The sequence below is a fragment of the Branchiostoma belcheri genome, unplaced genomic scaffold, assembly GCF_001625305.1.
Source record: "Branchiostoma belcheri isolate BF01 breed outbred unplaced genomic scaffold, Haploidv18h27 scaffold38, whole genome shotgun sequence".
Lineage (NCBI taxonomy): Eukaryota > Metazoa > Chordata > Leptocardii > Amphioxiformes > Branchiostomatidae > Branchiostoma > Branchiostoma belcheri.
This window is the reverse complement of record NW_017803998.1, coordinates 1,134,632-1,159,055: the sequence shown is the minus strand read 5'-3', so window position 1 is coordinate 1,159,055 and position 24,424 is coordinate 1,134,632. Positions and strand designations below refer to the sequence as shown.

Here is a 24,424-nt window from a genome sequence, read left to right as displayed (position 1 = left end):
CTTCATTTTAGGGCCTAAGGTCCTGAAATTTGGTATGGAGGTACAGTGGGCAAATACCCCTAGGCTTTTTTAAATTTGTGTGATACAGACTTTTAGAATGGTTTTATTTGAGTTTTTTGGCTGTGTTATAGCAAATGTATTACTGTGTTAGTGTGCATGAGTCATCACAATGGAATGCAGGGCATCAACTAAGGCCGTGTCTATACGGAATCACCCAAACCGCGATTCGGGTAACTCACATTCCTCACATCTGGTCCACGTGCCACACACACCTGTGAAACCGTGTCCGAACATAATGCGCTTGAGCTACATTTAACGGTGCACACACCAATTCTTCCGCGACAGGGGTCCACTGTAGTGCCCGGAAAAAAAGTGACGAAGGGGTTCCGGTGGTTCATGTTTGAGTTTACATTTCTCATAATCTGCTGCAAAATGGGATTAACTACTAACATGGCTGGAAAGTGTAAGAAGTGGCGTGCTTTGGGTGAAAATTGATTTCGGGCCCGAGGCTTACTTCCGGGTGTCCTTCCGCCCTGAGCGCGGTGCTTCGGTTTGACCTAGTTTTGCCTTGTATGCGTTCTGGGGGTGCTGTAGCTATGCCTCGCGCGACGCGCTATTGTGATAATCTCAGTGTTAGGATTTTCTTTATACTTTTCTTAATAATACGTAAGGGTTTTCTCTTTCCGACCATATAAGTCATATCGGTGGCTAAAATCTGGGTGATGGGTTTAATTCCACGTGAAAATGGCCAATTTTTGGCATCATTTTTCATCGAAAAATTCTTTTTCCCCCTAAAATTTACTAAAATGTGAGAGGGGAAAGAAATTGAAATTCTATTGTTCTCGTAGCTAGAGGGATATCCTTCATTTGAAAACAGAGTGTTTTGGCTTAAGAGGTATTTCCTGAAAGAGACGGTCGCTAGAGTTGAGGGTATGCAGAATCGAATTGAGACCCAAAATAAACTGGGGTGTGCCCCCAAAAAAATGGGTGCTGCTAAAGCCCTGCCACGAGACCACTTTGCCACCCAAAACCACCTCGTTACTTACGCTCTTCTTGATGGCTAGGATCCAAACCATTTGTGTGTGAAGACTGCGGGTACAGGACCATCAGGAAGAGTAATCTGAAGTGGCATCAGAAGACCCATCAGAAAAACCGCAAGCACAAGCACAGCTGCACACTGTGTCCCTACACTGCCAGGAGGAGTGTGGAAATCGTCAAACACATGGACTATAAACACAAGGACAGAAGTAAGTTTTATTTAGGCCACACCAATTTAATTTGTTGGTTCTCGGATTCGCCTCTCCGTTTTTTTTTTCTGATTTGCAAAAAAAGGGTTCTGAATGAAGTAAAAAATGTATGTATATTTTACCCCCAACAGTTAAGGAAAGTCAATTTCTTCCTAGTTGTTACAGTTTCTTCATCTATCAATGCAGTGTTTTGAATAAAAGTTCAAAATTCATTGTTTAAATCTTGACCCAGCCCTTTTGACTTCATGTCTCCTATTGTAGCATTTGGGGCTATAATAGGATGCCTAATCCTGTTTTCATTTTTATTTTTTTCGCCCTGTCTCTTCATATTTTTTCTGAAAAAATCTGAGAACCAACAAATTAAATTGGCGTGGCCTTACCTTCAATCCTGAACAGCTTCATTTTTGTAGTGATGTTCTATTATTAAATCACGACTTCGCAACTTTGTGTTTTGTATTAGGCCACACTGTCAAGTAATTTCTATGGATGACGTCCACATTTTTGCATTGATTTTGGCCTGTTCCCAGAAAAAAACAATAAATTCCGCTTAATAATACCTGATAATACTCAATGTGATGCAGCCATGACATACTATCAAATTCAAGGTGAATTTGATAAATCTTCTGGGGTTTTTTTTTGTATTCTGTAATAGGGCCAGATGACCACAGCCTAGACCATGAGTCAGCTGTGGCGGTCAGCAACATAGCAACTGTTGACCATCACAGCTCTGCACCATCCGCTGACCTCCAGCAGCAGCCCAGCAGTTCCTCTGTTCAACACTTGCAGGTTGAAACACAATCCAACTGCAATACAGCACCAGAGGGTTCAGCCTTCACATGAAAATACCCTGGCTAGTAAAACGGACACAAGTCTTACAAAATCACCATTTCTTACACTCTTCAGCCATGTCAGTGTTTAATGATGCTTCGTGGCAGTTTATGAGAAATGTCACCTCAAACTTGGACCCTCAAAACCCTTTCGTCACTTTTTTACAACGGACTATCAAGGACCCCGGTCGCGCAAGAACTGGGGTGTGCACTGTTAACTAGAACACAAAATAAGGGCCAAGAATGATCATAGCGCTCATGAATATTCATGAGAGTACCTTTTGCTCATCCCTGATTCCATGTGTCTTGTAACAGCCCTAAAAAGTTACCAGTGGTTGGCTGACTGCATAGATTTTCATATACAGCGTCATGCTCTGTGATGCTCTGTAGGTCACTCGTCATCTCTGTCAAGTATTATCTTGTCCTTTTGATATGTTACAGTGCAAGCAGTAAGTGACCACCCAGCTTTGTCATATGGATCAGATTCCATGGATCCAGAGGTTGAGGGTTCGATGCCCGCTCGGCACAACTGGTTGTAGTTGTGTCAGCTCTTTAGATATACGCCTCAAGTTTTATAACCATCTGCATGTAAAAGAAGACAGCACACTTATTGAGAAGAGTAGGCTGGGGTAACTTTTATTAAGTTCAATATTATTTGTCAAAATGTGGATTCCCTTTTTTTTTATAGTGTACCTTTACTAAGCTTTACTACATAACAAGAATCAACTGATAGTGTACAATTGTACTAAAATAACCATTTACATTTTCTATATAAGATAATCTTTTGCTTCTGACATGTTCCTCTCAAAGGTAAATATGACAAATTTATATATTTGTAACTTTACGATATAAAACACTTTAACAACATATTAATTGGAAGCAAAATGTCTGCTATAATTTGTGTACAGGGCCTTAATTTTAATATAGTGTGTAAAATATGTATGAAATCAGATACAGTATACCCTCATGTTAAGTAAAAGACTAATTCTGACTGTCCATCACAATTATCAGTTTGACCAATGACAGCATGGCAATTATTGGTTTGGCCAATGACAGACCATGGAGGTAGGTGGTGCTATCAGACTCATTCCATTCTTAGGGAAGGGGGGCGATCTGAGGAACCGACAGACCAAAGAGTTTTAGAAACGCCCTGTGGAACTCCTCACTACGGAAGTTATACACTAGGGGGTTACTGAAGGACGGTACCGTCAAAAATAGCACGATAAAAGTCTCATGGGTGATCACCAAACCCACTGTCAGATCCTCCCGCGTTTTAAGCCTAACCCCGCTTACAAACTGTGCGACCCAAGCGACTACAAAGATAGTAACAACAACCATGTGAAGAGAAATTGTTTTAAACGCGTTGGTTTTGAAGATCGATATATTCCTGTGGTTGGGATTGTTGTTTATGTTTACCTGTTGTTTACGCGCCTCCCAGAAAACAACACAATAGCATATCAGAATGATTACAATGCAAACAGCAGGCAAGCCCGTTCTCAAAAGTTGCATAGGGAAGGTTCGTTTTGGGCCAAAACCATTCGAAAGTTGTTGGTCGCTGACGAACTCCCGTATGAAACAGACTATCGTGGTTTGGTCAATGTTGAGCTCCCCTGGATACAGCGATGGTATGTGAGCAGTCATTGCTACAACAAAACTCAACGTCCAATTGATTATTATCATCACTAAAGTTTTTACATTAGTTGCGACACTGTTATGTTGAAGTGGCCGAACTATAGCATGCGTTCTCTCAAGTCCAATGTCAACCAGGGTGAAAAGAGTTGCTTGAAAACACATGAAGAGAACCGTGTATTGCAGACGACACCAGCCGTCACCTGAAATGTACTCGTTGTTAACCAAGCTTGCCACCGCTGTAGGGATAGTAATGACGCCTTGGAGTAAGTCAGTCACTGCTAGGTTAAAGTGGAACCAGTACCGAGCCTTGTGTAACGTGTCCTCTCTTACGATGACGCACATGACGATGACGTTGCCCATGGTAACGGCAAAGAGTGACAGGATCAGCCACGTGACCGTCAAACCTGTCAACCAATCAGGAGTCAGGATTTCTTTCACCGGATATGACGTGTTGTTGACGTCACCAGCGTCATTCGTAGATGAGTTTAATCTCCATGTTACCATGGTGAAATCAAGCTAGAAAAGGGGAAAACATTTACAAATATCACCGTACAAACAGGTTTTTGTGTGCAAGTATTCAAAGTTGACATTGATCCCCTACAAAATATTGTAACCTCTACTATTAGCACTTAAGCATGGTACCAAACGTAGTCAAAGTCGGTCTTCCCCGCTAGATTTGGATACGAATCCGCGCGACCTTGAACATGTGTTCAAAAGGTCACTTGATTTTATTTCAAATGTCAACGTTGTTTGCTTTCTGTTTCTATTTCCTTCTCCCTTAAAGAATTTTAATATTTTTCAAAGGCGAATAATTGGGATTCGAACCCGCAAGCTAATTCGTATTCCACAAGCTAACAAGAAATCGGAGTTTTCAGACCTCGAGATCCTGGCCAACGGAATTCTTGCAATTGCTTGTTCCCGGCTCTGAGACTTTGAAATTCTCCCCCATTTCGTGTCATTTTGACTTGCTATTTTGCCTGTCAATTTTCCCGATCCACATGCTGTCAACGTACCCTCTCTCCGGACAAGCATGCACTCCCACACCACTGGCAATCCCACCTAAAACAATACCTCCGCACCAGAAGGTAACCACCAGACTAATCATACATGCCACTTTTGTTTTTAGAACACCGCAAACAAATTACATTTAATGTCTGGAGGTTGGTTGACACCCCCCAGAAAAACATCGTAAAGGACAGAGAGGGAGACCCAAAAATATTGAAGATAACGCTTACCTGTGATGCGGTCGTTTCTCTCAGAATCTTTAATTGGCTGTTGCCGCAATGTTAACACCACTTGTAGCTGACGTCGGATTTGTTGTCTCTGATTATGACTAGTAGTTAGTTGGTGCGCACAAGCTGCTCCGAACGGCTCCGAGTATCTCCGAACGGTTCCGACCGTCAACTTCCGAGTATCTCCGGCTCCGGACGGTTCCGATTGTTAACTTCCAAGTATTTCCGAACGCTCCGATGTATCTCGCATCAAGTTGACTCAAAGGCTGCCAACCTGAGATCAAGCGGAGAAAAGAAAGACATTTTCCAGCCTCCTCGCATTTCAAAGAGTACAGTGCATGCACTCTTAAATTATCATCTTAAACGTGCGTGTTTTATACTAGTATTGTATTTGTAGCTAGGCACCATATGTTTTTCCATCCACCTGACGTTGCATTGCGTCCTGATCTACGAATTTTCGTCATATCGCAAATATTACCTACCCTTTCCCGGAGTTTCTTAAGCGCCTGAAACGTTGTGGTATTTACTCAAGTGGGGGGAAAGGATATAGACAGGCTTTTATTGCAAGTTCACAGAGAAGCTTTGTGGGCTTTTAGGACTGGTTATTTGGTTAATGGATCAAGGTAAGTACTTTTAACAACCCCGGTCTGGGTGCAATACGTGGGTTTGCCTGATCTATAAGGGAGTGCAAGGAGCCGGCTCAATCTCTGTTTTATATTATACGCGGTTTGCGGTATTTTGTACTTTGGTACCTCCCAGTGCGGATGTTTTGATTTTTGGTGCCTCCGGTTATGCTTAGGCTACACTGACTTAATTTTATGGATGACATCCTCTGAAGATCCAAAAAGTAGTGCGAGCGGGCGAATAAAAATGCTGATAAACTACAGGAATGCAAAGCTGGTATTACGAATTTGCGGTTGCACATGACTACTTACTTTTACAACAAGCCGGTACATGCTGGCCCTTTTGCAGTATTTATGAGTCGGCACCGGCATAGCGTACTGATTCCGTGGAGCCTCGGTGGCCTGGGTGCCGTTCTTCGTAGTTACAGCCGGCTCCCTCATTCCCACAATGGATTACGGGGGATGGCACCTAGGCTTAAGCCTTGGAGCTTTGTTTGTTTCTTTGTTTGTTCGTTTTCTGAGAACAGGCGAAAATCAATGCGCGCGCGTATGTCATCCATAAGATTAAATCAATGTGGCCTTACTTTGGTGTCCGTAATTGCTGATCCCGATTCATGGAGTCTATAGGTTAGACGAATTCACTTCAAAGACCGTCAAATCTTTGATTTATGTCTTTTTGGATCGATCAATAAATTAACTTCAAATGCAGGATCTATAGAATCGGCGATTCTACCATAACGAGATCTCTAATAACCTGATACACTCACATGCACTTGTAAGTTGTGGTGGAACGTCTGTCTTGTGCTGAATAACCAAGCCTGAGCAAAGAAATACTCCGTTCTTTCAAGAAGGTATAGTCTGATTGAAACTCCTTGGTTCCTGTCTTCACCAGCCCAAGTGTCTAGTCAAAAAGATGTCTCAAGGGATATCCTCTGCCGTCTTGAACTGTCCAGTCTAACGGCTTTATATAGCACATTATGCAAATGATGTCTGGTGGTCCCATGTGTTTCCTCAAACAGCTAATCACAATGTACAAGATTATTACAAAGAAAGCTGAGTTCATATGAAAGGCTGCGGATACTAGTAATTCATTAGCCGTTCGTTTCTTCTTCTTTTTTTGTAAGTACATTCTTCCCTTTGTCTTGTCCTTGGTTTTGTAAGGGGGTGTGTGGCGAGTCAGGTGTGACATGCAGACTACCAATTAATTAGTGTAAATGAGTGCTTTGTTCCTAATGTCAAGTGAAAATTATAATTTTTTTTGCTGATGAAGGCTAAAATATTTGCCTCATAATTTCATGTAGGTTTTGTGATGATTGATTCAAAACAACGTTTTAAAATCGAACTTTTCTGCGGCTCATTTTCCAGCCCGCTGTATAATGTGCGTAATGGTAAAAATTTAAAAGCAACACGATCACCATTGTAGTACCAACAGCGATAGATAGGCGTCGTTTTTTATACATGCGCCCGAAGGAAGACGACTGAGTAGTTCTGATATCCTGTGAATACCCGCGGCCTGTTGATTAGGTAAGTGCAGTCGAAATACTAGTTGTTGTTTTTTGGTTCTTTTATCATTGGTTGAACTGCTAATTGTGATTGACAGTCAGATAGATTCTGCCTATCGCAACAATGGTGGTTGATGTTCAGCACCAAGGACAGGGCCCTTTGTCTGTGAATGAAATATACATGTAGTACATTGTAATGACGATATTCAACCACTCGCAACGAAGCATTCACTCTTCTCTTCTCTCACAAACAGGCACTTTTGAAGACACAAGAAACAACTTACAAGAGCTTTAATTAATTTGCAATTCGTTTATGTCTATTCAGCTCTCTTTGTATTGATGGCACCATCACTTAGTAGTACATAGTATTTCTGACATGATACATGCTTTGTTGCAACGACTATCACAATTTTCTGCCATCTTTTCCTAACTCTTAAACTGAAGGTTAAAAGTAGGAAACAATAGACAAACTTAAACGGTTAGAGTTCTGTAGCCCTGTCATGCATACTATTTCATATTTTCTTACTTGGTTATTCTTAAGATTAATAACTAAGTCATCATGATATTCTCTGATACAGTATTATTACTTTGTACATGCAGCAAAAGATAGGCTGATAAACATTCTTTACAGGCCAGCTAGGGGTGTTTTACTCACCCCACTCTAAAATGCCACATTATATATCGGTATATTTTTCCCAGCCAGCCGTTCTGAATACTGGAGTTCTGTAAGAGCTAAGAAAAAAAATGTTGTGTTTCCTGTTACCGGACTGAAAATAGCAAAATCCGTCCGACCCTAGCCTTGTTTTGAGTCAGCTGCCAACAAGACACAATTTTTTGAAATCTAAAATAGCGGTACATACTGGAACACGGGACTGAATCAGAATCAGACCTAACATAAAGTCCAAATACCAGTGTACTGATACATTTCAGTGTTATGTTCACTGTACATGTATTTGTTGTATCCGTTTGGATAAAAAAAATGTTTAATGAATTCCTAATTACTAATCGTACTTTTTCAGGACTGTAATAGGAAACACCACATTAATTTTTCTAGGCATAATAATCAAAATCAACCCTGAAAAATGTCTCCCACAAGTGATAATTTGTCTGGACAGGCAGACTGTAGAAATCCCAATGGTATGGATACCTGGCTAACATAGGAAGACCCTATCTAATGTATAGGATATACATATATGTTGTTTATAAGTGGACTGAGTTTGAGAGTATGTTATTTCCTTACTCTCCTGTTATTAGTATAACTTTTAACCACAGCAAAGGTATGAATGATACTGATCACTAAGAATATCTATACAATGTTCCTGTTTTTGTACAAATATCTACAAACTTGGCACTGTATTTATACTACAACATTTACAATGACAGACACACTTATTCACAGCACACAGTAGTCCGTATCAGTTTGACATGAGATGATCAAACCATGAAATGTTGAGGATTTCTAGACATTGTGGAGTTGTTTCATTCCCTGTTTTACAAAGGCTGACTCTTTTCTGCTTGAAATTCTTCCAACATCAAAATTCAACGAAGGACAGATGTGATCCAGGGCTCTAGCCAGCACCAGTTTTTCTTTCCTTTTTCCTTCAATTGTAGAAACTTTGTGGCACGTGACGGATCCGAAAAAACTTTAAACCAATCCGTTAACCTTGATGGACAAAACTGAAACAAATCTTGGGTAAAAAATATGAAAACATCCAAAGGACCACCAGCAACCACTCTCATCCCCATGATTTGCCTCTGAAAATGTGGAAAATTGTGATTTAAAAGGCCTGAAAATCCAAACTAGATTGCAAGCACTCTTCCCCTAGGTCCGATCATGAACCTGGGCTGATGGACAAAAAATTTCAAGCTGGCCAGGCTTGAAATACTGGGTGCACGTAATTTTTTTCTGTGGGTGCACTGGTGCACCCAAATATTTTTGTAGGAATTTTTAACATTAGAAGTGTATAATAGTATACCGAATATTCTTGGTCTCTAGTATCAGAAAAATCCTAAAATCTTTTGTTGTAGCAATGTTTCAGATTTTGAAGTTAGCTCTCATTTTAGATTCAAGCTCAGAAGAGGAGCAGTAAGATCTGCAATTAGGTTTTGTTTCATATGGTGCACCCAAAAAATTTTGTGCACCTAATTTTTTAGGTTGGGTGCACCAGTGCACCTATTCCCAAAAATGAATCTTGAGCCCTGAAGCTGGCTAAACCCCTGATGTAACAGTGTTGCTACTTGGATCATGACGCCCCGCTCATGCCCTCGAGGTATAGGAAGTATGGGATGTACGCCATGTACTCCATATACGTGACAGGGGAGTGTTCAATCTGAAACAAACAAGACAGCATCCGTGAATAATAAGTGCCATTAGGTGTGAAAATCACTTTTTAACAAAGTTACACAATCAGTACACCAAAACATTGGTACGTGACTGTATGTAAGAGGGCAAGGAGGTCATTTGGTTAGGGTTGTTGATTTAGAATCTAAGGGTTCCGGGTTCAAATCTCTAGCAAGCTCAAATGTTGCCCTTGGTAAAAACAACAGTAAACCTTTTTCCTCACTCAACCTAAGTAAAAATGAGCACCTAGCTTTTGTTAAGGACATCCTCTTGGATGTGATGTGAAGACAAACGTCTAGTGTCTTGGGAGAGCCACACCTTGAGCAATTGTTTAAGATCCCACCACACTTATAAAAAAAAGTAGGGGTCCTTCCCAGCTAGTGTCGGTGTATAAAATCTTACAGTCCTGTATTGTGTCCAGTAATACAAATTCTTACCTTTTCTAAAGCGGAGTAGATTTGTGCCTGTAATTTCTGGTCTGACTGTAGATCTCTTCCTAATGTTGTAGACAGGATGCCCTATAGAAATAACACCAGCGATTTAACAAGTAAGAAACATATTATGCCACAAAACGGCAAATGAAAAAAAAAAAACTACCACAAAAGTTTCAAGATTTCCCACATGACATACCTGTAATGAGTTCATAGTTATGGACCCTGTCTGTTGTCTGTCAACAGAGGAAAACAACTCCTGTGGGAAGAAAAAAAATCAGATAGTCTTAAAACAATATCTACAGTGTAAACTAATGTAAAAACTCTTGAGTTGAAGACCTATAACTCGCTGCTGTTTGCAGTAAACTCTAAAAAAGTTTTTAAAAATAACAATAGCACTAATAGTCAATACGTTTTTAGTACATAAATACTTCAAGACTCTATTCTAATAACCGACCACTTTTGAGGTTTCGGCCTGATAAACAATGGCAAATGGAGCCTTCTGATTGGTTGACACCTTCTGGCTATATGATATATATGTCAGTCAGTCTCTAAAGACTATGACTAACTGCGCAGGTCGAACAGGATGGCTCATTCCTCATGTACAAGACAAAACAAATTTGAGCCTGAAGTCATGTTACAAAAATAAAAGTCCAAAGATAATAGTCTTTAAAACACCACAATTATTGTGTACAGGTTTATACATAAAAGTGCATATTTATTAGATAGTCATGAAAGAGGCATAGCTTCTTCCTGATTATATTACTCACAGCATATTGAGAGATGGACTCTGACAGTCCTCCGAAGTCTATCTGTTCATACATCTCACGCATGGTGTTCCTGCAGAGGATATGAAACATTTATTTTCTAACTAAGGGCTCTCAGACTGTTCGTAGGAAAAATTAAGCAAAAGATGACAAGATGAAAAGATATGGCTAGAAGGAAATCCATCTTACTATTTTCACTACCTGAAATTCTGCGTTCTAAGGTATTAAGGTTCAGGGTTATCTTTTTTAATCCAAGATTCAACAATAAAATCAAATTGGTATGGTTACTGCTTTTTTTTATTTTTGGTTTTGTAAAAAATGTAACAAAATGTATACAATAATTCAGGGGGAGACACATAGTATTTCTCCTATGTGTATGTAATATGTGCTGATAATAGTAAATTCATGGTAATAAAAGAACTAATATGACCATTGTAGTGATTAAAATCATTAGCAGTATACATACTTGGAAGATGTGTTACATGTTAAATGGTCCCACACCAGAGTTTCTCTACTCACCCGACCCTTGACATGGTCTCACACAGGAGACTCAGACTGATGAACTCCTCCAGGCCAAAGAAAGTGGAAGAACTGGTGATGTCATAAACCTGGGGGAGGGGGGAAGAAAAGGTACAAAATGAATGGAAGAGCATCTAACAAGTGTGAAAAAAGAAGCTTACAGAAGTTTTGTTTTTGTATGCCAGTCTGTTTGTTTGCTTATGTGTCCATAGTTACATGTATTTGAATACAGTAGAGTCAAAGAAGTGAGCTCAGTCGGTAGAGCATGGGACTCTTAATCCCAGGGTCGTGGGTTCGAGCCCCACATTGGGCGCCACTGTAAAAACCGAAAGGGGCGAGCATGTCACAACCGGGAATCGAACCCGAGTTGTCCGCTTGGCGGTCACCAACGCTAACCACTACACTAAAAGGTCGCACGACCATTAGCATGGTCAGTTAGCACTGTTACACTGTAACCACAGACTGACAAGAAGTGAGGTCAAATTAAGGATCAAAATAGTTTCCTGCAGGCTGGGAGGAAGTAACAGTGAAATATGCACAGAATCAGCAAGAAATTCAAAATAATGAATAAAATTACCTTGATAATTAGAGAATACAGTTGTTAACATCTGATTTATCATAAGAGTCTGCTTATTCAAAGTAAAAGATTGGCAATTTAGTAATACCTGTTTGACATATTTGCTCTGAGCTTTGGACAGATTTTCTGGCATCTGTGTTTTCATCTCCGCAAATGTGATGTGTCTGGAATTAAAAAAACATATTATAATCATAAACAACATTGCTGAATTACGTGTACTAGCCTGACTACATCCTTTTATTCTTAATAGGGTATATCCAAAGCAAAAATTTTGGCACAGACAATCCTTTACAACTTTTGTAGGAAGAAATTGCCCAATGATATTTCTCTACACCAAGGTGCTGAAATGCCATCCGTTGGTGTGTGAAAGTTTTCCATCATCTGTAAGATGGCACAAATATGCAAATCAAGGAAGCAGTATTGGAATTTGCATGTTTGTGTCAACATGAGTGATTTGCATTTCATTTGCATACATAAGGAACTGCATGCAAATGAAGCATTTGCTGCTGACAGTGTCACAGTATCAAGTAACACATGCATACATACTGCTTTAATTGTTATAATGACCTTTTCATGGCAAATTCATGAGAGTGAAAATGTATGCATTTCTAATTACATTACTAAAACTTGAAACACCCTAAAACTGTCATTTTCCCTCCTTCTGCAAAATAAAACCACTGTAAAACTAAAAGTAGATGAATCAACAGTAGTCCTTACCCATCCTTGTCTGTGTCCAGTTTCTTGAACTGTCTCTCATACATGGCCTTCTCTGTCTCTGAGACCAGTCTACTCAGTTTGGAGGTCTGAAATAGTGGGAACATTTAGGAATCATCATGGAACTTTGGACCAAACTGGTTACCATTTATAAACCAATTCATCAATATTCTTTCTTTAGCATTTCACCAGTTGTACAATAAACAATCCAATATTTCCAAGAGGCTTCAAACTACACGTAGTTTTGCAAATTTCTTGTTTTATTCATCAAGAATCTTATCTGTTTACATTTTCTGACTGCCTGTCACCTAACTGTCAGGTTCTGGGACCCCATTCCCTGTGTCTGACCTTTTGTGGTCTGTTGTTAGGTACAAGCAAACACACAAGCACACACAATAACCTTTATGTAAAGAAAGAAAGAAAGAAAGGTCTCCCGTGCTCTTATGTCGAGCGTAGGGTGGTGCCCATATCCATTTCTGTAGCCCCTAGGCAACACACAGTTGTGCAATGCACTACAGCAGGGGGCTGGTCCGCTGGTAGTGCTGTGTGTTTGACCTTCCCACACTCTTTCTTATATGCGCTGAGCAGAGAAAGAAGTGTGTACAATTTTTAAAGTCTTTGGTATGACCCGGTCAGGGTTTAAACTCACGACCGATGAATTTTGAGTCCTGCCTTGTAATGTTATGAGAAGAATTTCTTGTAGACATAAAAGTGAAGTTGTTTCTTCAAGTTTTACCTGTAGCAGGTTAGATGAGACATCTTTCTCAGGACTGGCTGAAATGATGCTGGGCTCCATGTCCATCTGTTCCTCTCCTTCATCCACTCTGTCAGGAACAACAAAACAGATCAACAGATGTATAAAAAGCTTTTATATAAGGTAGTCCCATAGCTGAAGGTGCTGAAGGTTGTTAATACCAGTGTTCTAGTCAGCCTGAATTTCTTTCCATCTAAGTCTTGTCTGACATACATGTAAAATCATATCAAGCACTGCTGGTGCAACAATGCTACTGGGTCCATGGGAAAATTTTGAAATCTGATCCCTCTGATTTCCTACATTTTAAGGTGGAAGACTAAGCTTAGTTTGAGGACATGACTCTTTCATATCATTATATGATTTTTGTCTGTCAAATGAAGGAAAGACAGCCGCTGACTAGAGCAATGGATAGACTATTTATTAGTCGACTGTGTCTAGGGCACAGTATTGGCATGTAGCCCATCCCTCTCCTTCCACTGCCTTTTACCTCACCAACTTAAGTCAGGTTCCCATCTTACACCTGGGTGGGATGAGGAAAGTCGTAATAAGTGCCCAAGGACACAACATAGGACAATACAATAAGGACAATACTCGTGCCAGCTAGCCTAGCCATTCATCCATTGGTTCCTTACCTGTCCTCTGCCACGTCCCCAGCCAATGACACACTCTGTATCTCCATCTGAGCTTCAGCTGGCTCCGGTTCTGGCTCCACAGTAGGGGGGAGGGGGGCAGGTCTGGAAGGGAAGGTCATAGGAAATAAATGTCTGATATATTTGATAATCATGATAATGATGATAATAACAATAAGATAATGTATTTACCTTAGCATAAGAAGGGTAACAAACCTGGCATCAACAACTTCTACATGTAAATTGTATTACAATTTTTCAAATCTAGACACAATGTATACCAAAGGGCTCCACTCCTGAGGTGTTGCCAAAAAATGATTTCCCCTTACTCAGGTTTTGGTTCCTCTTCTCTCTCCTCTGGCTCATGATCGCTTGCGGACTGTTCCACTGGGGGTTCTGGGATGGGGGGTGGTGGCTCCGCCGGAGGGGCGGATTCTAATGGTCTTCCTACATGGACAAAGACATGATTACACTAACCTTATGCACAGTGAAGAAAAAAAACTACACACCAAGCTTAAACTTTTTACTAACTTTTGAATCAGAAATAATATTTTTCACCTGTTGATTTTCGAGAAAAAAGTCAAAAGTTAATGTGAAAGAGCAACTTTGACAGCTGTACAGCACAGTACTGTGTGTCCAGACACACAGACACACAAACCCACACCTCAGCCACCCAAAACAATACTTCCATTATTAATAATATGTACGTGGCCAAGAAAGATATGTTCTCAAACTTACTGGATGGTCTCATAGTTTCCTTCTTGACCCTCCCACCAATGGCGGAGTCCAGTGATTCCTGGTCGCTCAGTTCTGACGGGATATCCCGCGTCGGTCTGCGAGGGGTGCGTATGGTGACCTGTCGTCTGACCTTTGACTCTCGGAGGTCACCATCTTCAGGCTGAGACAGTCTGCTGTTGACTGGTGGGGCTGGGACTGAAATGGAGGAGGTAACGTAACAGTTATACACTCAGAGTTTCCGAAGAATTTGGTAAAAGCTCTTCCCATACCATTCCAGAAATCAAACAAAATCAAACCCATACAATATGTAACATCTGTGTCCATAATATCACCATAGTCCATAATATCGCCTTCTTGAGAAATAGTGTGCTTAAATATATTTTTACTGCAACATACCCTAGGTATGTACATTTGAGGTGTGAAGGAGTGCATACCAAAAGTATGTTGCAGTAAAAATATCTTTAAGCACACTATTCCTCAAGGTGGCGATATTATGGACCCTGGTGATATTATGGACAAGGATGTTAATGTACTGTATTTTGTATAAACAATTCTGTATATTATTGGGACAATTAAACTGTGTTTTGAGGACATCAAGTTTTTTTCTTATACTTCAGTCCATACGATAGGTATGGATGAAATATATTGTTTTCTTTTAAGGTGTAAAACACAATCAACACCCACCTTTAGGTTCTCTGACTATGGGCGGTCTCTTTGTAAAGTGGTCTCTGCAACACAAAGTGAACTGTATTTAGGGTGGTTATACATTTTTTTTGTTTTATTGATATAATTATAGATTATAATACTGTGAGTTTCTTGATGATTCTCCGCATTTCTCTCTCTCAGCCTGTGAGGAGACTATTTTGACCCCCCAATTTGACCTTCCTGTCAATCTACCATTTCCCTTCTCACTTTGTGTGACTGAGTATTGAAATAACAGTCTACAGTAACACAAGCAAGCAAACAGAATTTAAATAACTATAGTAACACAAGCAAGTAAACAGAATTTAAATAAATACAGTAACAGAAGCAAGCAAACAGACAAACATAATAAAACAAGACCTCCATCATGGAGGTAAATCTACTTACTCTGGGAACCTGAAGCCCCTCCCCATGTACGTCTCCTTAGCAGCAGGAGGAAGGATGATAGTCTTCAGTTTCTGTACCTCAGCAGCAATGTCATACCTGGGAATCAACAGAAAAGAGTATGGTTTCCTGTTTTAACACTTTCAAATGAGTCATAAATTATGAGAGACTGAGTTGATACAGGTGAGAACTTTGTGTGCATTTAGCATAGGAAAGTTTTTGATTCCCAAAGCTGTTTAATCTTACTTCAGAATGAATTCTGCTGAGTTAAATGCAGATGAACTTTCAGGCTCACTTCCCCACAATGTACTGATTTGTTAGCAAGAATTAGTGCTAACATGCTAAGTGAGATCAAGTGGTTAAGTGTTCGATTCCTGGCTGGACATTGTGACTTTGGGGAAGGCACTTTACCCGACTTTCCTCACTTCACATAGGTGTAGAATGGCTACTTGAGTTCAGTTTGGAGATAAAGACAGTGGAAGTAGAGGGATGGGCTCTCCCTTCCAATACTGTGTCTAAGAACTAGTGGATCGACAACCCACTGCCCCTACAGCCTCAAAAAGGCTATGAGGCTGACAATACCCTGGTACAGCTTTAAAAAGTTAACCATGTCCTTAACTGACCTCTCAGTGTACTCGGCAGGTCTGCCCTCCATGGACATGTTGAACCTGAGACGATGTGGGACCACTTCTCGTTTCCTCTTCTGTCCCCGGATCTCCTCCATCTCCCTCAGCTCCTTCTCAAACCGCTCCTTCTGAGCCAGTCTGAGAAGACAGAGAAGACGTAGTGAATACAAGACATTGTGATGACCATCTTGTAGCCCTATGTTCCAAGGCCCCAATGTTGTAGCATATCGGCTAACTGTATTGCGCCTGTGTGAAATCTGGAATGCACTGTTCATAACGTTTTTACAACATATATCGCATTAAGGTCACATTCACGTACTTAAAAGGATGCTATGCATTTGTAGTTTTCAAATATTGTAACAAAAAGTAAAATTTTTATGCAATCTTGACCAAACATCCAACAGAAACCATGGTTTTGCACAGGCACAGTATGTTCTGTTGATGTGCACTTTATTGTGACATAGGGCAAGGCTTTTTTTCAAAACTTTAAAAGTTTAGGTGAAATGTTCAAGAACCAAGGAAATAAGGGTCTGCATGGGGGATCTTGGCAATGCATGGGAGGGCTGGCAATGGTTTTTAGCAAAATTAAAATTATAAAGGGCCACCAATTCTGAACAGTAAATAAAGCTTTTTCTTAATTGCAAAAGATTTTTGGAACTAGTTCATTGAACAAATGAATGTTTTTTTGCGTTCATGATTATTGGGAAGCATCTGGAAAAGCTCATCTGCAAATACCTTTGACTTTTGGGCAATTTGACATTCAATGTTTCAATACAATGAACTTATCAATTAAATATTTTACAATGAATTCAGGATGACAGATAACATGCTATACTAGAATTTAAGTAACCAATCATGCTTCAGGAATAATTTTGCCAACAGCACTTAATGTTGAATAAGAACTACGATTAACGGTAAATCACGATAGATCTCTATGCCGCATGAAAAATGGCATGCAGACCCTCAAATAAATGCTTGTGGGCTATAAGATGAGACTTACAGTGGAGACAGACCAGTAACAGTAAGGTTGAGCCCTGATTTGTCTCTGGTTTGCTGGAGTTCTCTACATAGAAAAGTCATAGTAGAGGTCACACACACACACAGAGCTTCATCATAGCAAACAAACAAAATGATAAAATGTTGTAATGTTAGCAACAGTCTGCCTTCTACTCAGACTAAGATACTAGTACTAAAAGAATGACCAATGATAGCAAATTGAAGATGGTTTTGAAAGGTTGACTGAATGATAGATTGGATGAAAGAATGAATAAAGCAGTTATTGGTACACAAAGGTTGACTTAAACTGATTAAAACTACATTAATTAAACAACACTTACTCCTCTGCTGATGGTAGCCTGCTTGGGTCCCACTGAAAAAAATATTTAAAAAATTATAATTAATGATGACGTGTAGACCAGAACATTTTTTACATTGTCAATTTTAACAAGCCAGTTGTAGTTTGTTAAATGGTGGTTGTCAGTTGCACTGTGTTAACAGGTGGTTGTCAGTTGTAGTGTGTTAACAGGTGGTTGTCAGTTGTAGTGTGTTAACAGGTGGTTGTCGGTTGTAGTCTGTTAACAGGTGGTTATCAGTTGTAGTCTGTTAACAGGTGGTTGTCGGTTGTAGTGTGTTAACAGGTGGTTGTCAGTTGTAGTGTGTTAACAGGTGGTTGTCAGTTGTAGTGTGTTAACAGGTGGTTGTCAGTTGTAGTGTGTTAACAGGTGGTTGTCGGTTGTAGTCTGTTAACAGGTGGTTGTCAGTTGTAGTGTGTTAACAGGTGGTTGTCAGTTGTAGTGTGTTAACAGGTGGTTGTCAGTTGTAGTGTGTTAACAGGTGGTTGTCAGCTGTAGTCTGTTAACAGGTGGTTGTCAGTTGTAGTGTGTTAACAGGTGGTTGTCAGTTGTAGTGTGTTAACAGGTGGTTGTCAAATTGTTACATGTTAACTTGTGAACTATAGGGCACATTTGCAAATTTTCCCAGGTTCGTTCCAGCTAACACACTTTGACATTGGCATCGACCTTCTCAACTATTGCCTTGCCAACGACACTGATCAAGTTTCTAATGAAAACATTCTCAAAAACAAGGTGAAAGAAAGTATCTCAAAAAGCACAGCCACCTTGAAACATTAGACAATGTTACAAATTTCACCCCAAGTTTACATTTCTATTGTCAGTTTCTTCGTACAAATAGACCTCCCAAAAGAAACAAATATCCACTATTGTCATTACTCTTAAGCTTGGCTACTTTTATTCCTAAATAATCAAGGAACCATTTGTAACTGTCGCCGCACTTTCAGCGATAGGAAATTGTAACCTTTTTAAACATTGCAGATTCAGTGTTTAGTACCTATTTTTAAACGTATCTTGACTTTGCAGGTGGCCTTGGTGCCAGTGGAATATTTGAAGTGATAGTTTTAGTGTAACATTACAGTTTGTTGTAATTTTTTTAAGCTGCTATTGCAAACGACCTACAATATATGCAACTGTTTTATACAACATGATCCATAGACCCACACTATTCTATATTATTTGCAAACTTGGTACTAGTATACATCATAATACAAAATCAATGTTAAACTTCATTTCATCGGTAAAATTTGAACTGTTTTAAGTTTCATAGTTCAAGTTTCAAGTTATAACATATTGCTTTTTATCATCTGCACATTATATACAAAACCATTGTAAGTTATAATAATGTGTTATATCTGCTTTTATTTTAAGCATTTAGTATAGAAAATATTGACAGTGTGTTTTTTGTTTATTGCTACAATGTATCTGCTGGTTAACTTTCTTCTGCCTAACCCCATAACCAAATGAAAATTTGTAGCCAAACATGGCTACTTCAGTGTGCGAAAGGTTAATCCATTTTTTTGTATTAGAATTCAAATACAACTTGTAGTAGCTGTAGCACTTGCTTTCATCTTAAGTGATGATTGAAGTCTCTAGATATAGAGCAATGCAACTGTTCTCACCATATATCTGTCAGTGTGGAAGGCCACAGGTCTAGTTTTAGCGATGGAGAAGGTGTGACCAGCGAACATGTCCTGATGTCGGCGGGCAATGGGCACACATCGGAGCATGGTAGACGATCTGTAAAATAAACAATAAAAACATACTTTCGAAAATAGCTTCATCAGGAGGGTTAAGTATAGGATACTAGCCTGGGTGCCATCCCCTACCGCGAGTGAGCGATAATCCCTCGGCCAGGGAAAGCCACACACGCCCCGCCGACCCTGATTTGCGCACTGGCTCTAATTATCTCCTGGCGCTGGCGTGAAAAATATTGGGTTTGGGGCAGCCTGGGGTTGGGCGGCGGATACAGTAGCGGACACAAAAAAATCTATCGCTTTATGAACGCCAGCGTCTGGCACCCAGGCTAATAGGATACAGGAGTTTTCTTTTACACCATTGTCTTACCAAGGTTATTGACAGAGAAGACAACAGGAGAATCCATTGGATTAAAGAAGCTAGCCCTATATTTCCATGCCCCTATGTTGAAGATTAGGGTCAGGGTTAGGTTTGACAGGACATAGGTTGTCACGGAATATACGTTGACTTTTTAGAAATAAGGAGTTTCAGAACATAGGAATTTCAAAACATATGGGTGTCGAAACATAGATATACATGTACATGGAATTGACATGTGGCTACCAAAAGTTAGGCAATTCCGTATTACTGATATAGAAGTGACCTGACTCAAAAAATCATAACTTACATTATAAAACTTCCTCAAGATAGCACTCAGACTATTGTTTTCATTCATCCATATGGCAAAGCAGGTTACACATTGCTGACATTACAAAGATTTGACATGACGTACCTGAAGTTTCTAGTTTGCCATGGTAGCGGCCCGGGTACATCATGGCCCATTAAGGTGTTAAGGTTGTCATTAGGGTCGGCAGGAGCACTGCTGGACTTAAAGGATGAGTACATCTTCTTAAGGGTCACCACAGGTACCTGAGAGAATGAAAAAAAAAAACGAAATCTTACATGTAGAATGTTACAGTAGCTTTTTCTCTCAAGGAGTTTAAAATAAAGAAGTCCAAAATTTGTTACAACTGGTATACCGCTTATAGTTTTAATGCACAATTTTGCACATTAAGTTTGAGCCACTCACACCAGGAAGAACCATACTCTTTTTGATAAGTGCGGTGGGTTCTTTCTTGAGGTAATACAATGTACTTTCCTCAAACACTGGACCTCCCATCCAAGAGGACGTCTTTAACTGAAGCTAGGAACTCATTTTCACCTGAGTCCAGTGAGTCCTCATCTGTATATAGTTTTTTATGCTTGGTACAAATCTTTTATGTATCATAGTGTATATGAGGGTTTGTACATACTGCTTGTCATGCCTATTGTAACTTTTTTTTTTGTTCTGTACGCAAACTCTTTCAATTCAGGGATTTCCATCCCTGCTGCAAGGTTTGCTTTTTGGTGTTGAAATAAATAAAACTGTAGTCATCATTAAGCTCCAGGAATGAGGTGTAAAGTGTCTTTGCCAAGGACACAGCACTAGGGCCTGCCAGGGATTTGAGCTCGAAACCTTTAGATTCTACGTCAACACTGCCCTTGCCACCTTAAATCAGTACAACGCAGTACTCAGTGGCCTCAAATGGCCAAAGGGTAATAGGCTAGCAGACACAAGTTTGACACATCATAGGTTCAATTCCTGGCATTCCTACCAAGATGCAAAAACTTTCCTCACTCCACCCAGGTATAAAATGGGTACCTGACGGGCGAGGTAAAATGCAGTGGAAGGAGAGGGATGGGCTCTGCCTTCCAATACCGTGCCCTAGACACAGTGTATAACAACCCACTGCCCCATACAGCCCAAAATAGGCTATGGGACTACCTTTACCTTTAATGCTGTTTGAAGGGTCATGGACTACTGACCACAGAGTGGGTCAACTGCCACCTGTTAGAGTGGACATGACTACTGGCCTGAGTCCACTCCAAACAGAACCTATTGTATGTCTGGCACTTGTGTGTGCTGTACAGACCTCAGTATAGACTCCAAATCCTGCAAGAACTAAATATAGCAGGGTTCGAAATACATTTGGGGAAATAGGTATGCTGGTGCAGCTAAGCTACAAATTTAGGTGTCCAGAATAAATTTTTGGTGCACAATATATTAAGATAATTAAAAGTAAAATTAAATGTCAGCAAAACTGAATTACAAACTGTACTGCCTCACTTCAGAGCTTGAATATAGCTTAGTTCAAAACTTAACATTTTATACAACGAAGGTTTTACTATCTTTTCTAATAAATGTGAAGTACATGCTGTATAATGTTCCTATAATTACTATACATATGTAAACCTACACAAATACATGGGTGTTACTCACAGTCAAAAATTGTTAAGTGCACAGTCTTAATTTTAAGTGTACAAAAGTGCTTTATTTTACCCAGTATTTTTAGCCCTGCAAAGCCAGTGATAGCATCTATACAGGAAAATGGTCTACAGTGGTTTAAATGCTCTATTGAAAAAAGTGACTTAAATTGTTCATGTTTTATGTTAACCATTTGGATAATCGCAAAGAACCAACTATGAAAAGTGCTATGAAAAAAAAACAAAGTCATAATGCTTCAAAAGATGCCATTTTTTTAGTCCATATCATATAGTACTGCTTTAGTCCTAGAATTGACCCTTTAGGCATTGCAGGTAAATTGTACTCAGTGGCACACAGTTAGATAACATCACATAGCAACACAGTCTAAACAAACTGGTCCATTTGTCATAATCAAGCCTGATAAGCCTGGCACTGTACACTAATTATAGGGCTGTCATTATCTCTATTATCTTACTTTAGGGCACAAGAAATAGATAACAACCTTTCTTGAGCATACTGACACTATCAACCTAATTATAGGCTTGTCAATTACCGTGTTTAACACATCTGAAGTGTGAAGAAACTTTTATGAGCGCTAACAATGGTTTGAAATCAAGAAACTCACTCAAATGTACAACTCTATACTGAATTTATTAAGATTTAAGAATATTTCTACATTTTCTATTGGGAAAGAGCAGTTTTTCCCTAAACTAATCTAGTAATCAATTGTAACAGACAATAGAGGTTCTGTTTTTTTCACACAAAGACCCTTACTCTGAAACCCTATTGACACATGAAAGACAGGTAACACTTTAAGTGCTCCTTTCTTCTAGGTGTTAGTCACTCAGGTGAGCAGTCTTACAGGTGGGGTGTTTCACATGGAATTCTTATTTGGCAGCAATAGTGAGTATTTCTCCCAAACATCAAGAAATTATGATGAGACACTCAATTGCTAAATATTTCGGAATTATTTTAGGCAAAATGGGTGGAAAGGGGATTTTTAGGCTTTTAGTTGGTTGGAAGAGGTAAGCTATTTTTTATTCTTTCTGGCTAATAGAAAAAGGCATTAAATAAAGTCTGGCATTATAAGGCATTAAACTTTAGAACTACAAACTAAGCTGCAATTTTTTTCACAATTATATGTATGGATAAATCTAAAATTTACCTTTGATAGAACAGTATGCTACAAGTATATGTCAAACATGTATACAATAGTTTTATGTTGATTTCAGCTGCAATAGAACTTGTCACACCTGTACACCTGTCATGAGCACCTGTCATCTTCACAGCTGTGGACAGGTGCAATTTTCTGACAGCAGGTGCTTTCAGGTAAGGCTCTAAGTTTTCTCTTTAAGTTTAACTTGAAGCATTTACTCTCAGACATACTACATTCTCAGTCATACTTAAAACTCATTCAAAGTGTACTCTTCAGTGACATGCACCATTTACTTTCTTGCTGCCAAACTCAACTACCGTTTTAAGAATGTAGTTTAAGGCTCAAACAAGCATAGCAGCATCTTAGCAACGATCTTCTGACGTTATCGCCAAATTCTCAAGTCAACCTTCAGGTTATCTTTAAGAATTCAAGCCCAACTGTTACCATGGTAACGCAAAGGTTAAGAAAATAGAAGACTGTAATGGTAGACTTACTTTAGGTAAGGCCTGCCAGGCTTGTTCGGGTTCCTTGGGTGGTGAAATTGTTCCGAAGTCGAATTTCGATCCTTGGTCGACGAGTCTTGGTAACATGGCCCCGTCCTGTGCGCCCCTGCCGGTCTGAGGCGGCGTGCTCTGTTTGTTAGCGGCGTTCTTCATGCCTGTTGCCGCTACGACGATTGGAAGCTTACGCTCGGAAACGGTCGGGAAAAATTTCTCGCTCTTAACACCTCCCTGTGTAGGTCCGTGGTAACCAGCCAGCATTGTGCATCGTTGTTGATGCTCTTAAACTCAAATCATGGTCCAAACATCAAACTGCAACCTGTTGACAGAAAAAAAAACACTTCCGTGAGGTCTCCAAACAAATCAGTGCACCGTTTTCCCTCCTTGATATCTTGATGACGTTGGTCGAAACTTGTGACATCCGAGGAAAATGAATTTTAGGTTCCTTAAGTCGTTCCTTTCTTGCAGTTTACAGAATCTTGACTCCCCTTAAGAGCAAAGTAAACCCTCCCCACTGTAGCAAAGTGTACGGTGGAAACTAGGAAACAAGGATGGACGCCACTGCGCAGGCGTAATGAGATGCTAATGAGACTTAATTTATGCAGGGCAGGTGAGTAAGTGAAACCTGTACCCTCGCGATACTAAACAAATAAACTATGGGGCAAACACAACCGACTAGGGGATGGAAAAGCACAAAAGTTCATGTTTGCCGACAAAGAGTAAATAGTCTGTCAAGTGAGCTTTACTTACTCTCCAAGCAGAGGTTTGGGTTTGGGGTTATTTTTGGCGTGTTTTTAGGCTTTTTTATCGGGGTTTCTCTTTTGCACTGGAATTTTCTTTTCACCCAACCCCCAAAATAAATTCCAGTGCAAAAGAGAAACCCCGGTAAAAAAAGCCTAAAAACACGCCAAAATAACCCCAAACCCAAACCTCTGCTTGGAGAGTAAGGTTTACTTCTCTCACCAACACAACTTTGTTTTGGGCTTTAGCTTGCAGTGCAACATTTTGCGGCTGTGGCAATAATAGGTTTTGATTAAAATGTTTTTTTTTAAGCTTTGGGTCTTTAAAAAAAGCTAATAATCTTGTGGTAGATACTATCATTGTATTATTTTTGCGCATGAAATCCCCTATCACACATAGTAGACCGTGGTCTACCGACCTTCTTTAGACCATCGGGAATAAGTCGTGAGAG

At 39.8% G+C, this 24,424-nt stretch overlaps 3 protein-coding genes across 4 annotated transcripts in view; 1 reads left to right on the top strand and 2 right to left on the bottom strand.

Annotated features, from left to right (window-relative positions):
* Positions 1-2,689, top strand: part of LOC109476474 — a 17,019-nt gene extending 14,330 nt beyond the window's left edge. The window contains exons 15-16 of the mRNA XM_019777409.1: positions 1,065-1,247; positions 1,900-2,689. Of these exons, the coding sequence (XP_019632968.1) occupies positions 1,065-1,247; positions 1,900-2,087 (371 nt within the window). The 3' untranslated portion in view covers positions 2,088-2,689. The remainder of the gene's footprint in view (positions 1-1,064; positions 1,248-1,899) is intronic.
* Positions 2,690-2,801: 112 nt separating this feature from the next.
* LOC109476539 (neuropeptide FF receptor 2-like) lies at positions 2,802-5,152 on the bottom strand. Its single transcript, XM_019777524.1, has 2 exons — positions 4,942-5,152; positions 2,802-4,222 (listed from the first exon to the last, which is right to left on the bottom strand). The coding sequence occupies exon 2, from the start codon at positions 4,208-4,210 to the stop codon at positions 3,170-3,172; it is 1,041 nt and encodes a 346-aa protein (XP_019633083.1). The 5' UTR covers positions 4,211-4,222; positions 4,942-5,152; the 3' UTR covers positions 2,802-3,169.
* Positions 5,153-8,984: 3,832 nt separating this feature from the next.
* LOC109476512 (titin-like) lies at positions 8,985-23,883 on the bottom strand. 2 transcript variants are annotated; one of them, XM_019777484.1, is made up of 19 exons: positions 23,227-23,883; positions 20,065-20,201; positions 19,217-19,334; positions 17,583-17,614; positions 17,246-17,308; positions 16,243-16,383; positions 15,623-15,718; positions 15,218-15,261; positions 14,534-14,728; positions 14,125-14,242; positions 13,799-13,900; positions 13,149-13,236; positions 12,416-12,501; positions 11,787-11,862; positions 11,122-11,210; positions 10,606-10,675; positions 10,035-10,094; positions 9,842-9,922; positions 8,985-9,393 (listed from the first exon to the last, which is right to left on the bottom strand). In XM_019777484.1, the coding sequence occupies exons 1-19, from the start codon at positions 23,491-23,493 to the stop codon at positions 9,307-9,309; spliced, it is 1,950 nt and encodes a 649-aa protein (XP_019633043.1). In that variant the 5' UTR covers positions 23,494-23,883; the 3' UTR covers positions 8,985-9,306. The 2 variants fall into 2 exon arrangements, with proteins under 2 accessions (XP_019633043.1, XP_019633044.1); XM_019777485.1 differs by lacking the exon at positions 17,246-17,308 and having other exon boundaries at positions 23,227-23,881.
* Between the last annotated feature and the right edge of the window lie 541 nt (positions 23,884-24,424).

Bases quoted from the DNA above. Each gene is read 5' to 3' on its own strand.
- LOC109476539 (XM_019777524.1), bottom strand. From the start codon at position 4,210: ATGGTAACATGGAGATTAAACTCATCTACGAATGACGCTGGTGACGTC.
- LOC109476512 (XM_019777484.1), bottom strand. From the start codon at position 23,493: ATGCTGGCTGGTTACCACGGACCTACACAGGGAGGTGTTAAGAGCGAG. The intron at 13,901-14,124 runs GTAAGGGGAAAT...CTTCCCTTCCAG, and splicing joins GAAGAGGAACCAAAACCTGA to ACCTGCCCCCCTCCCCCCTA. The intron at 11,211-11,786 runs GTATTACTAAAT...CCCCTCCCCCAG, and splicing joins AGAGCAAATATGTCAAACAG to GTTTATGACATCACCAGTTC.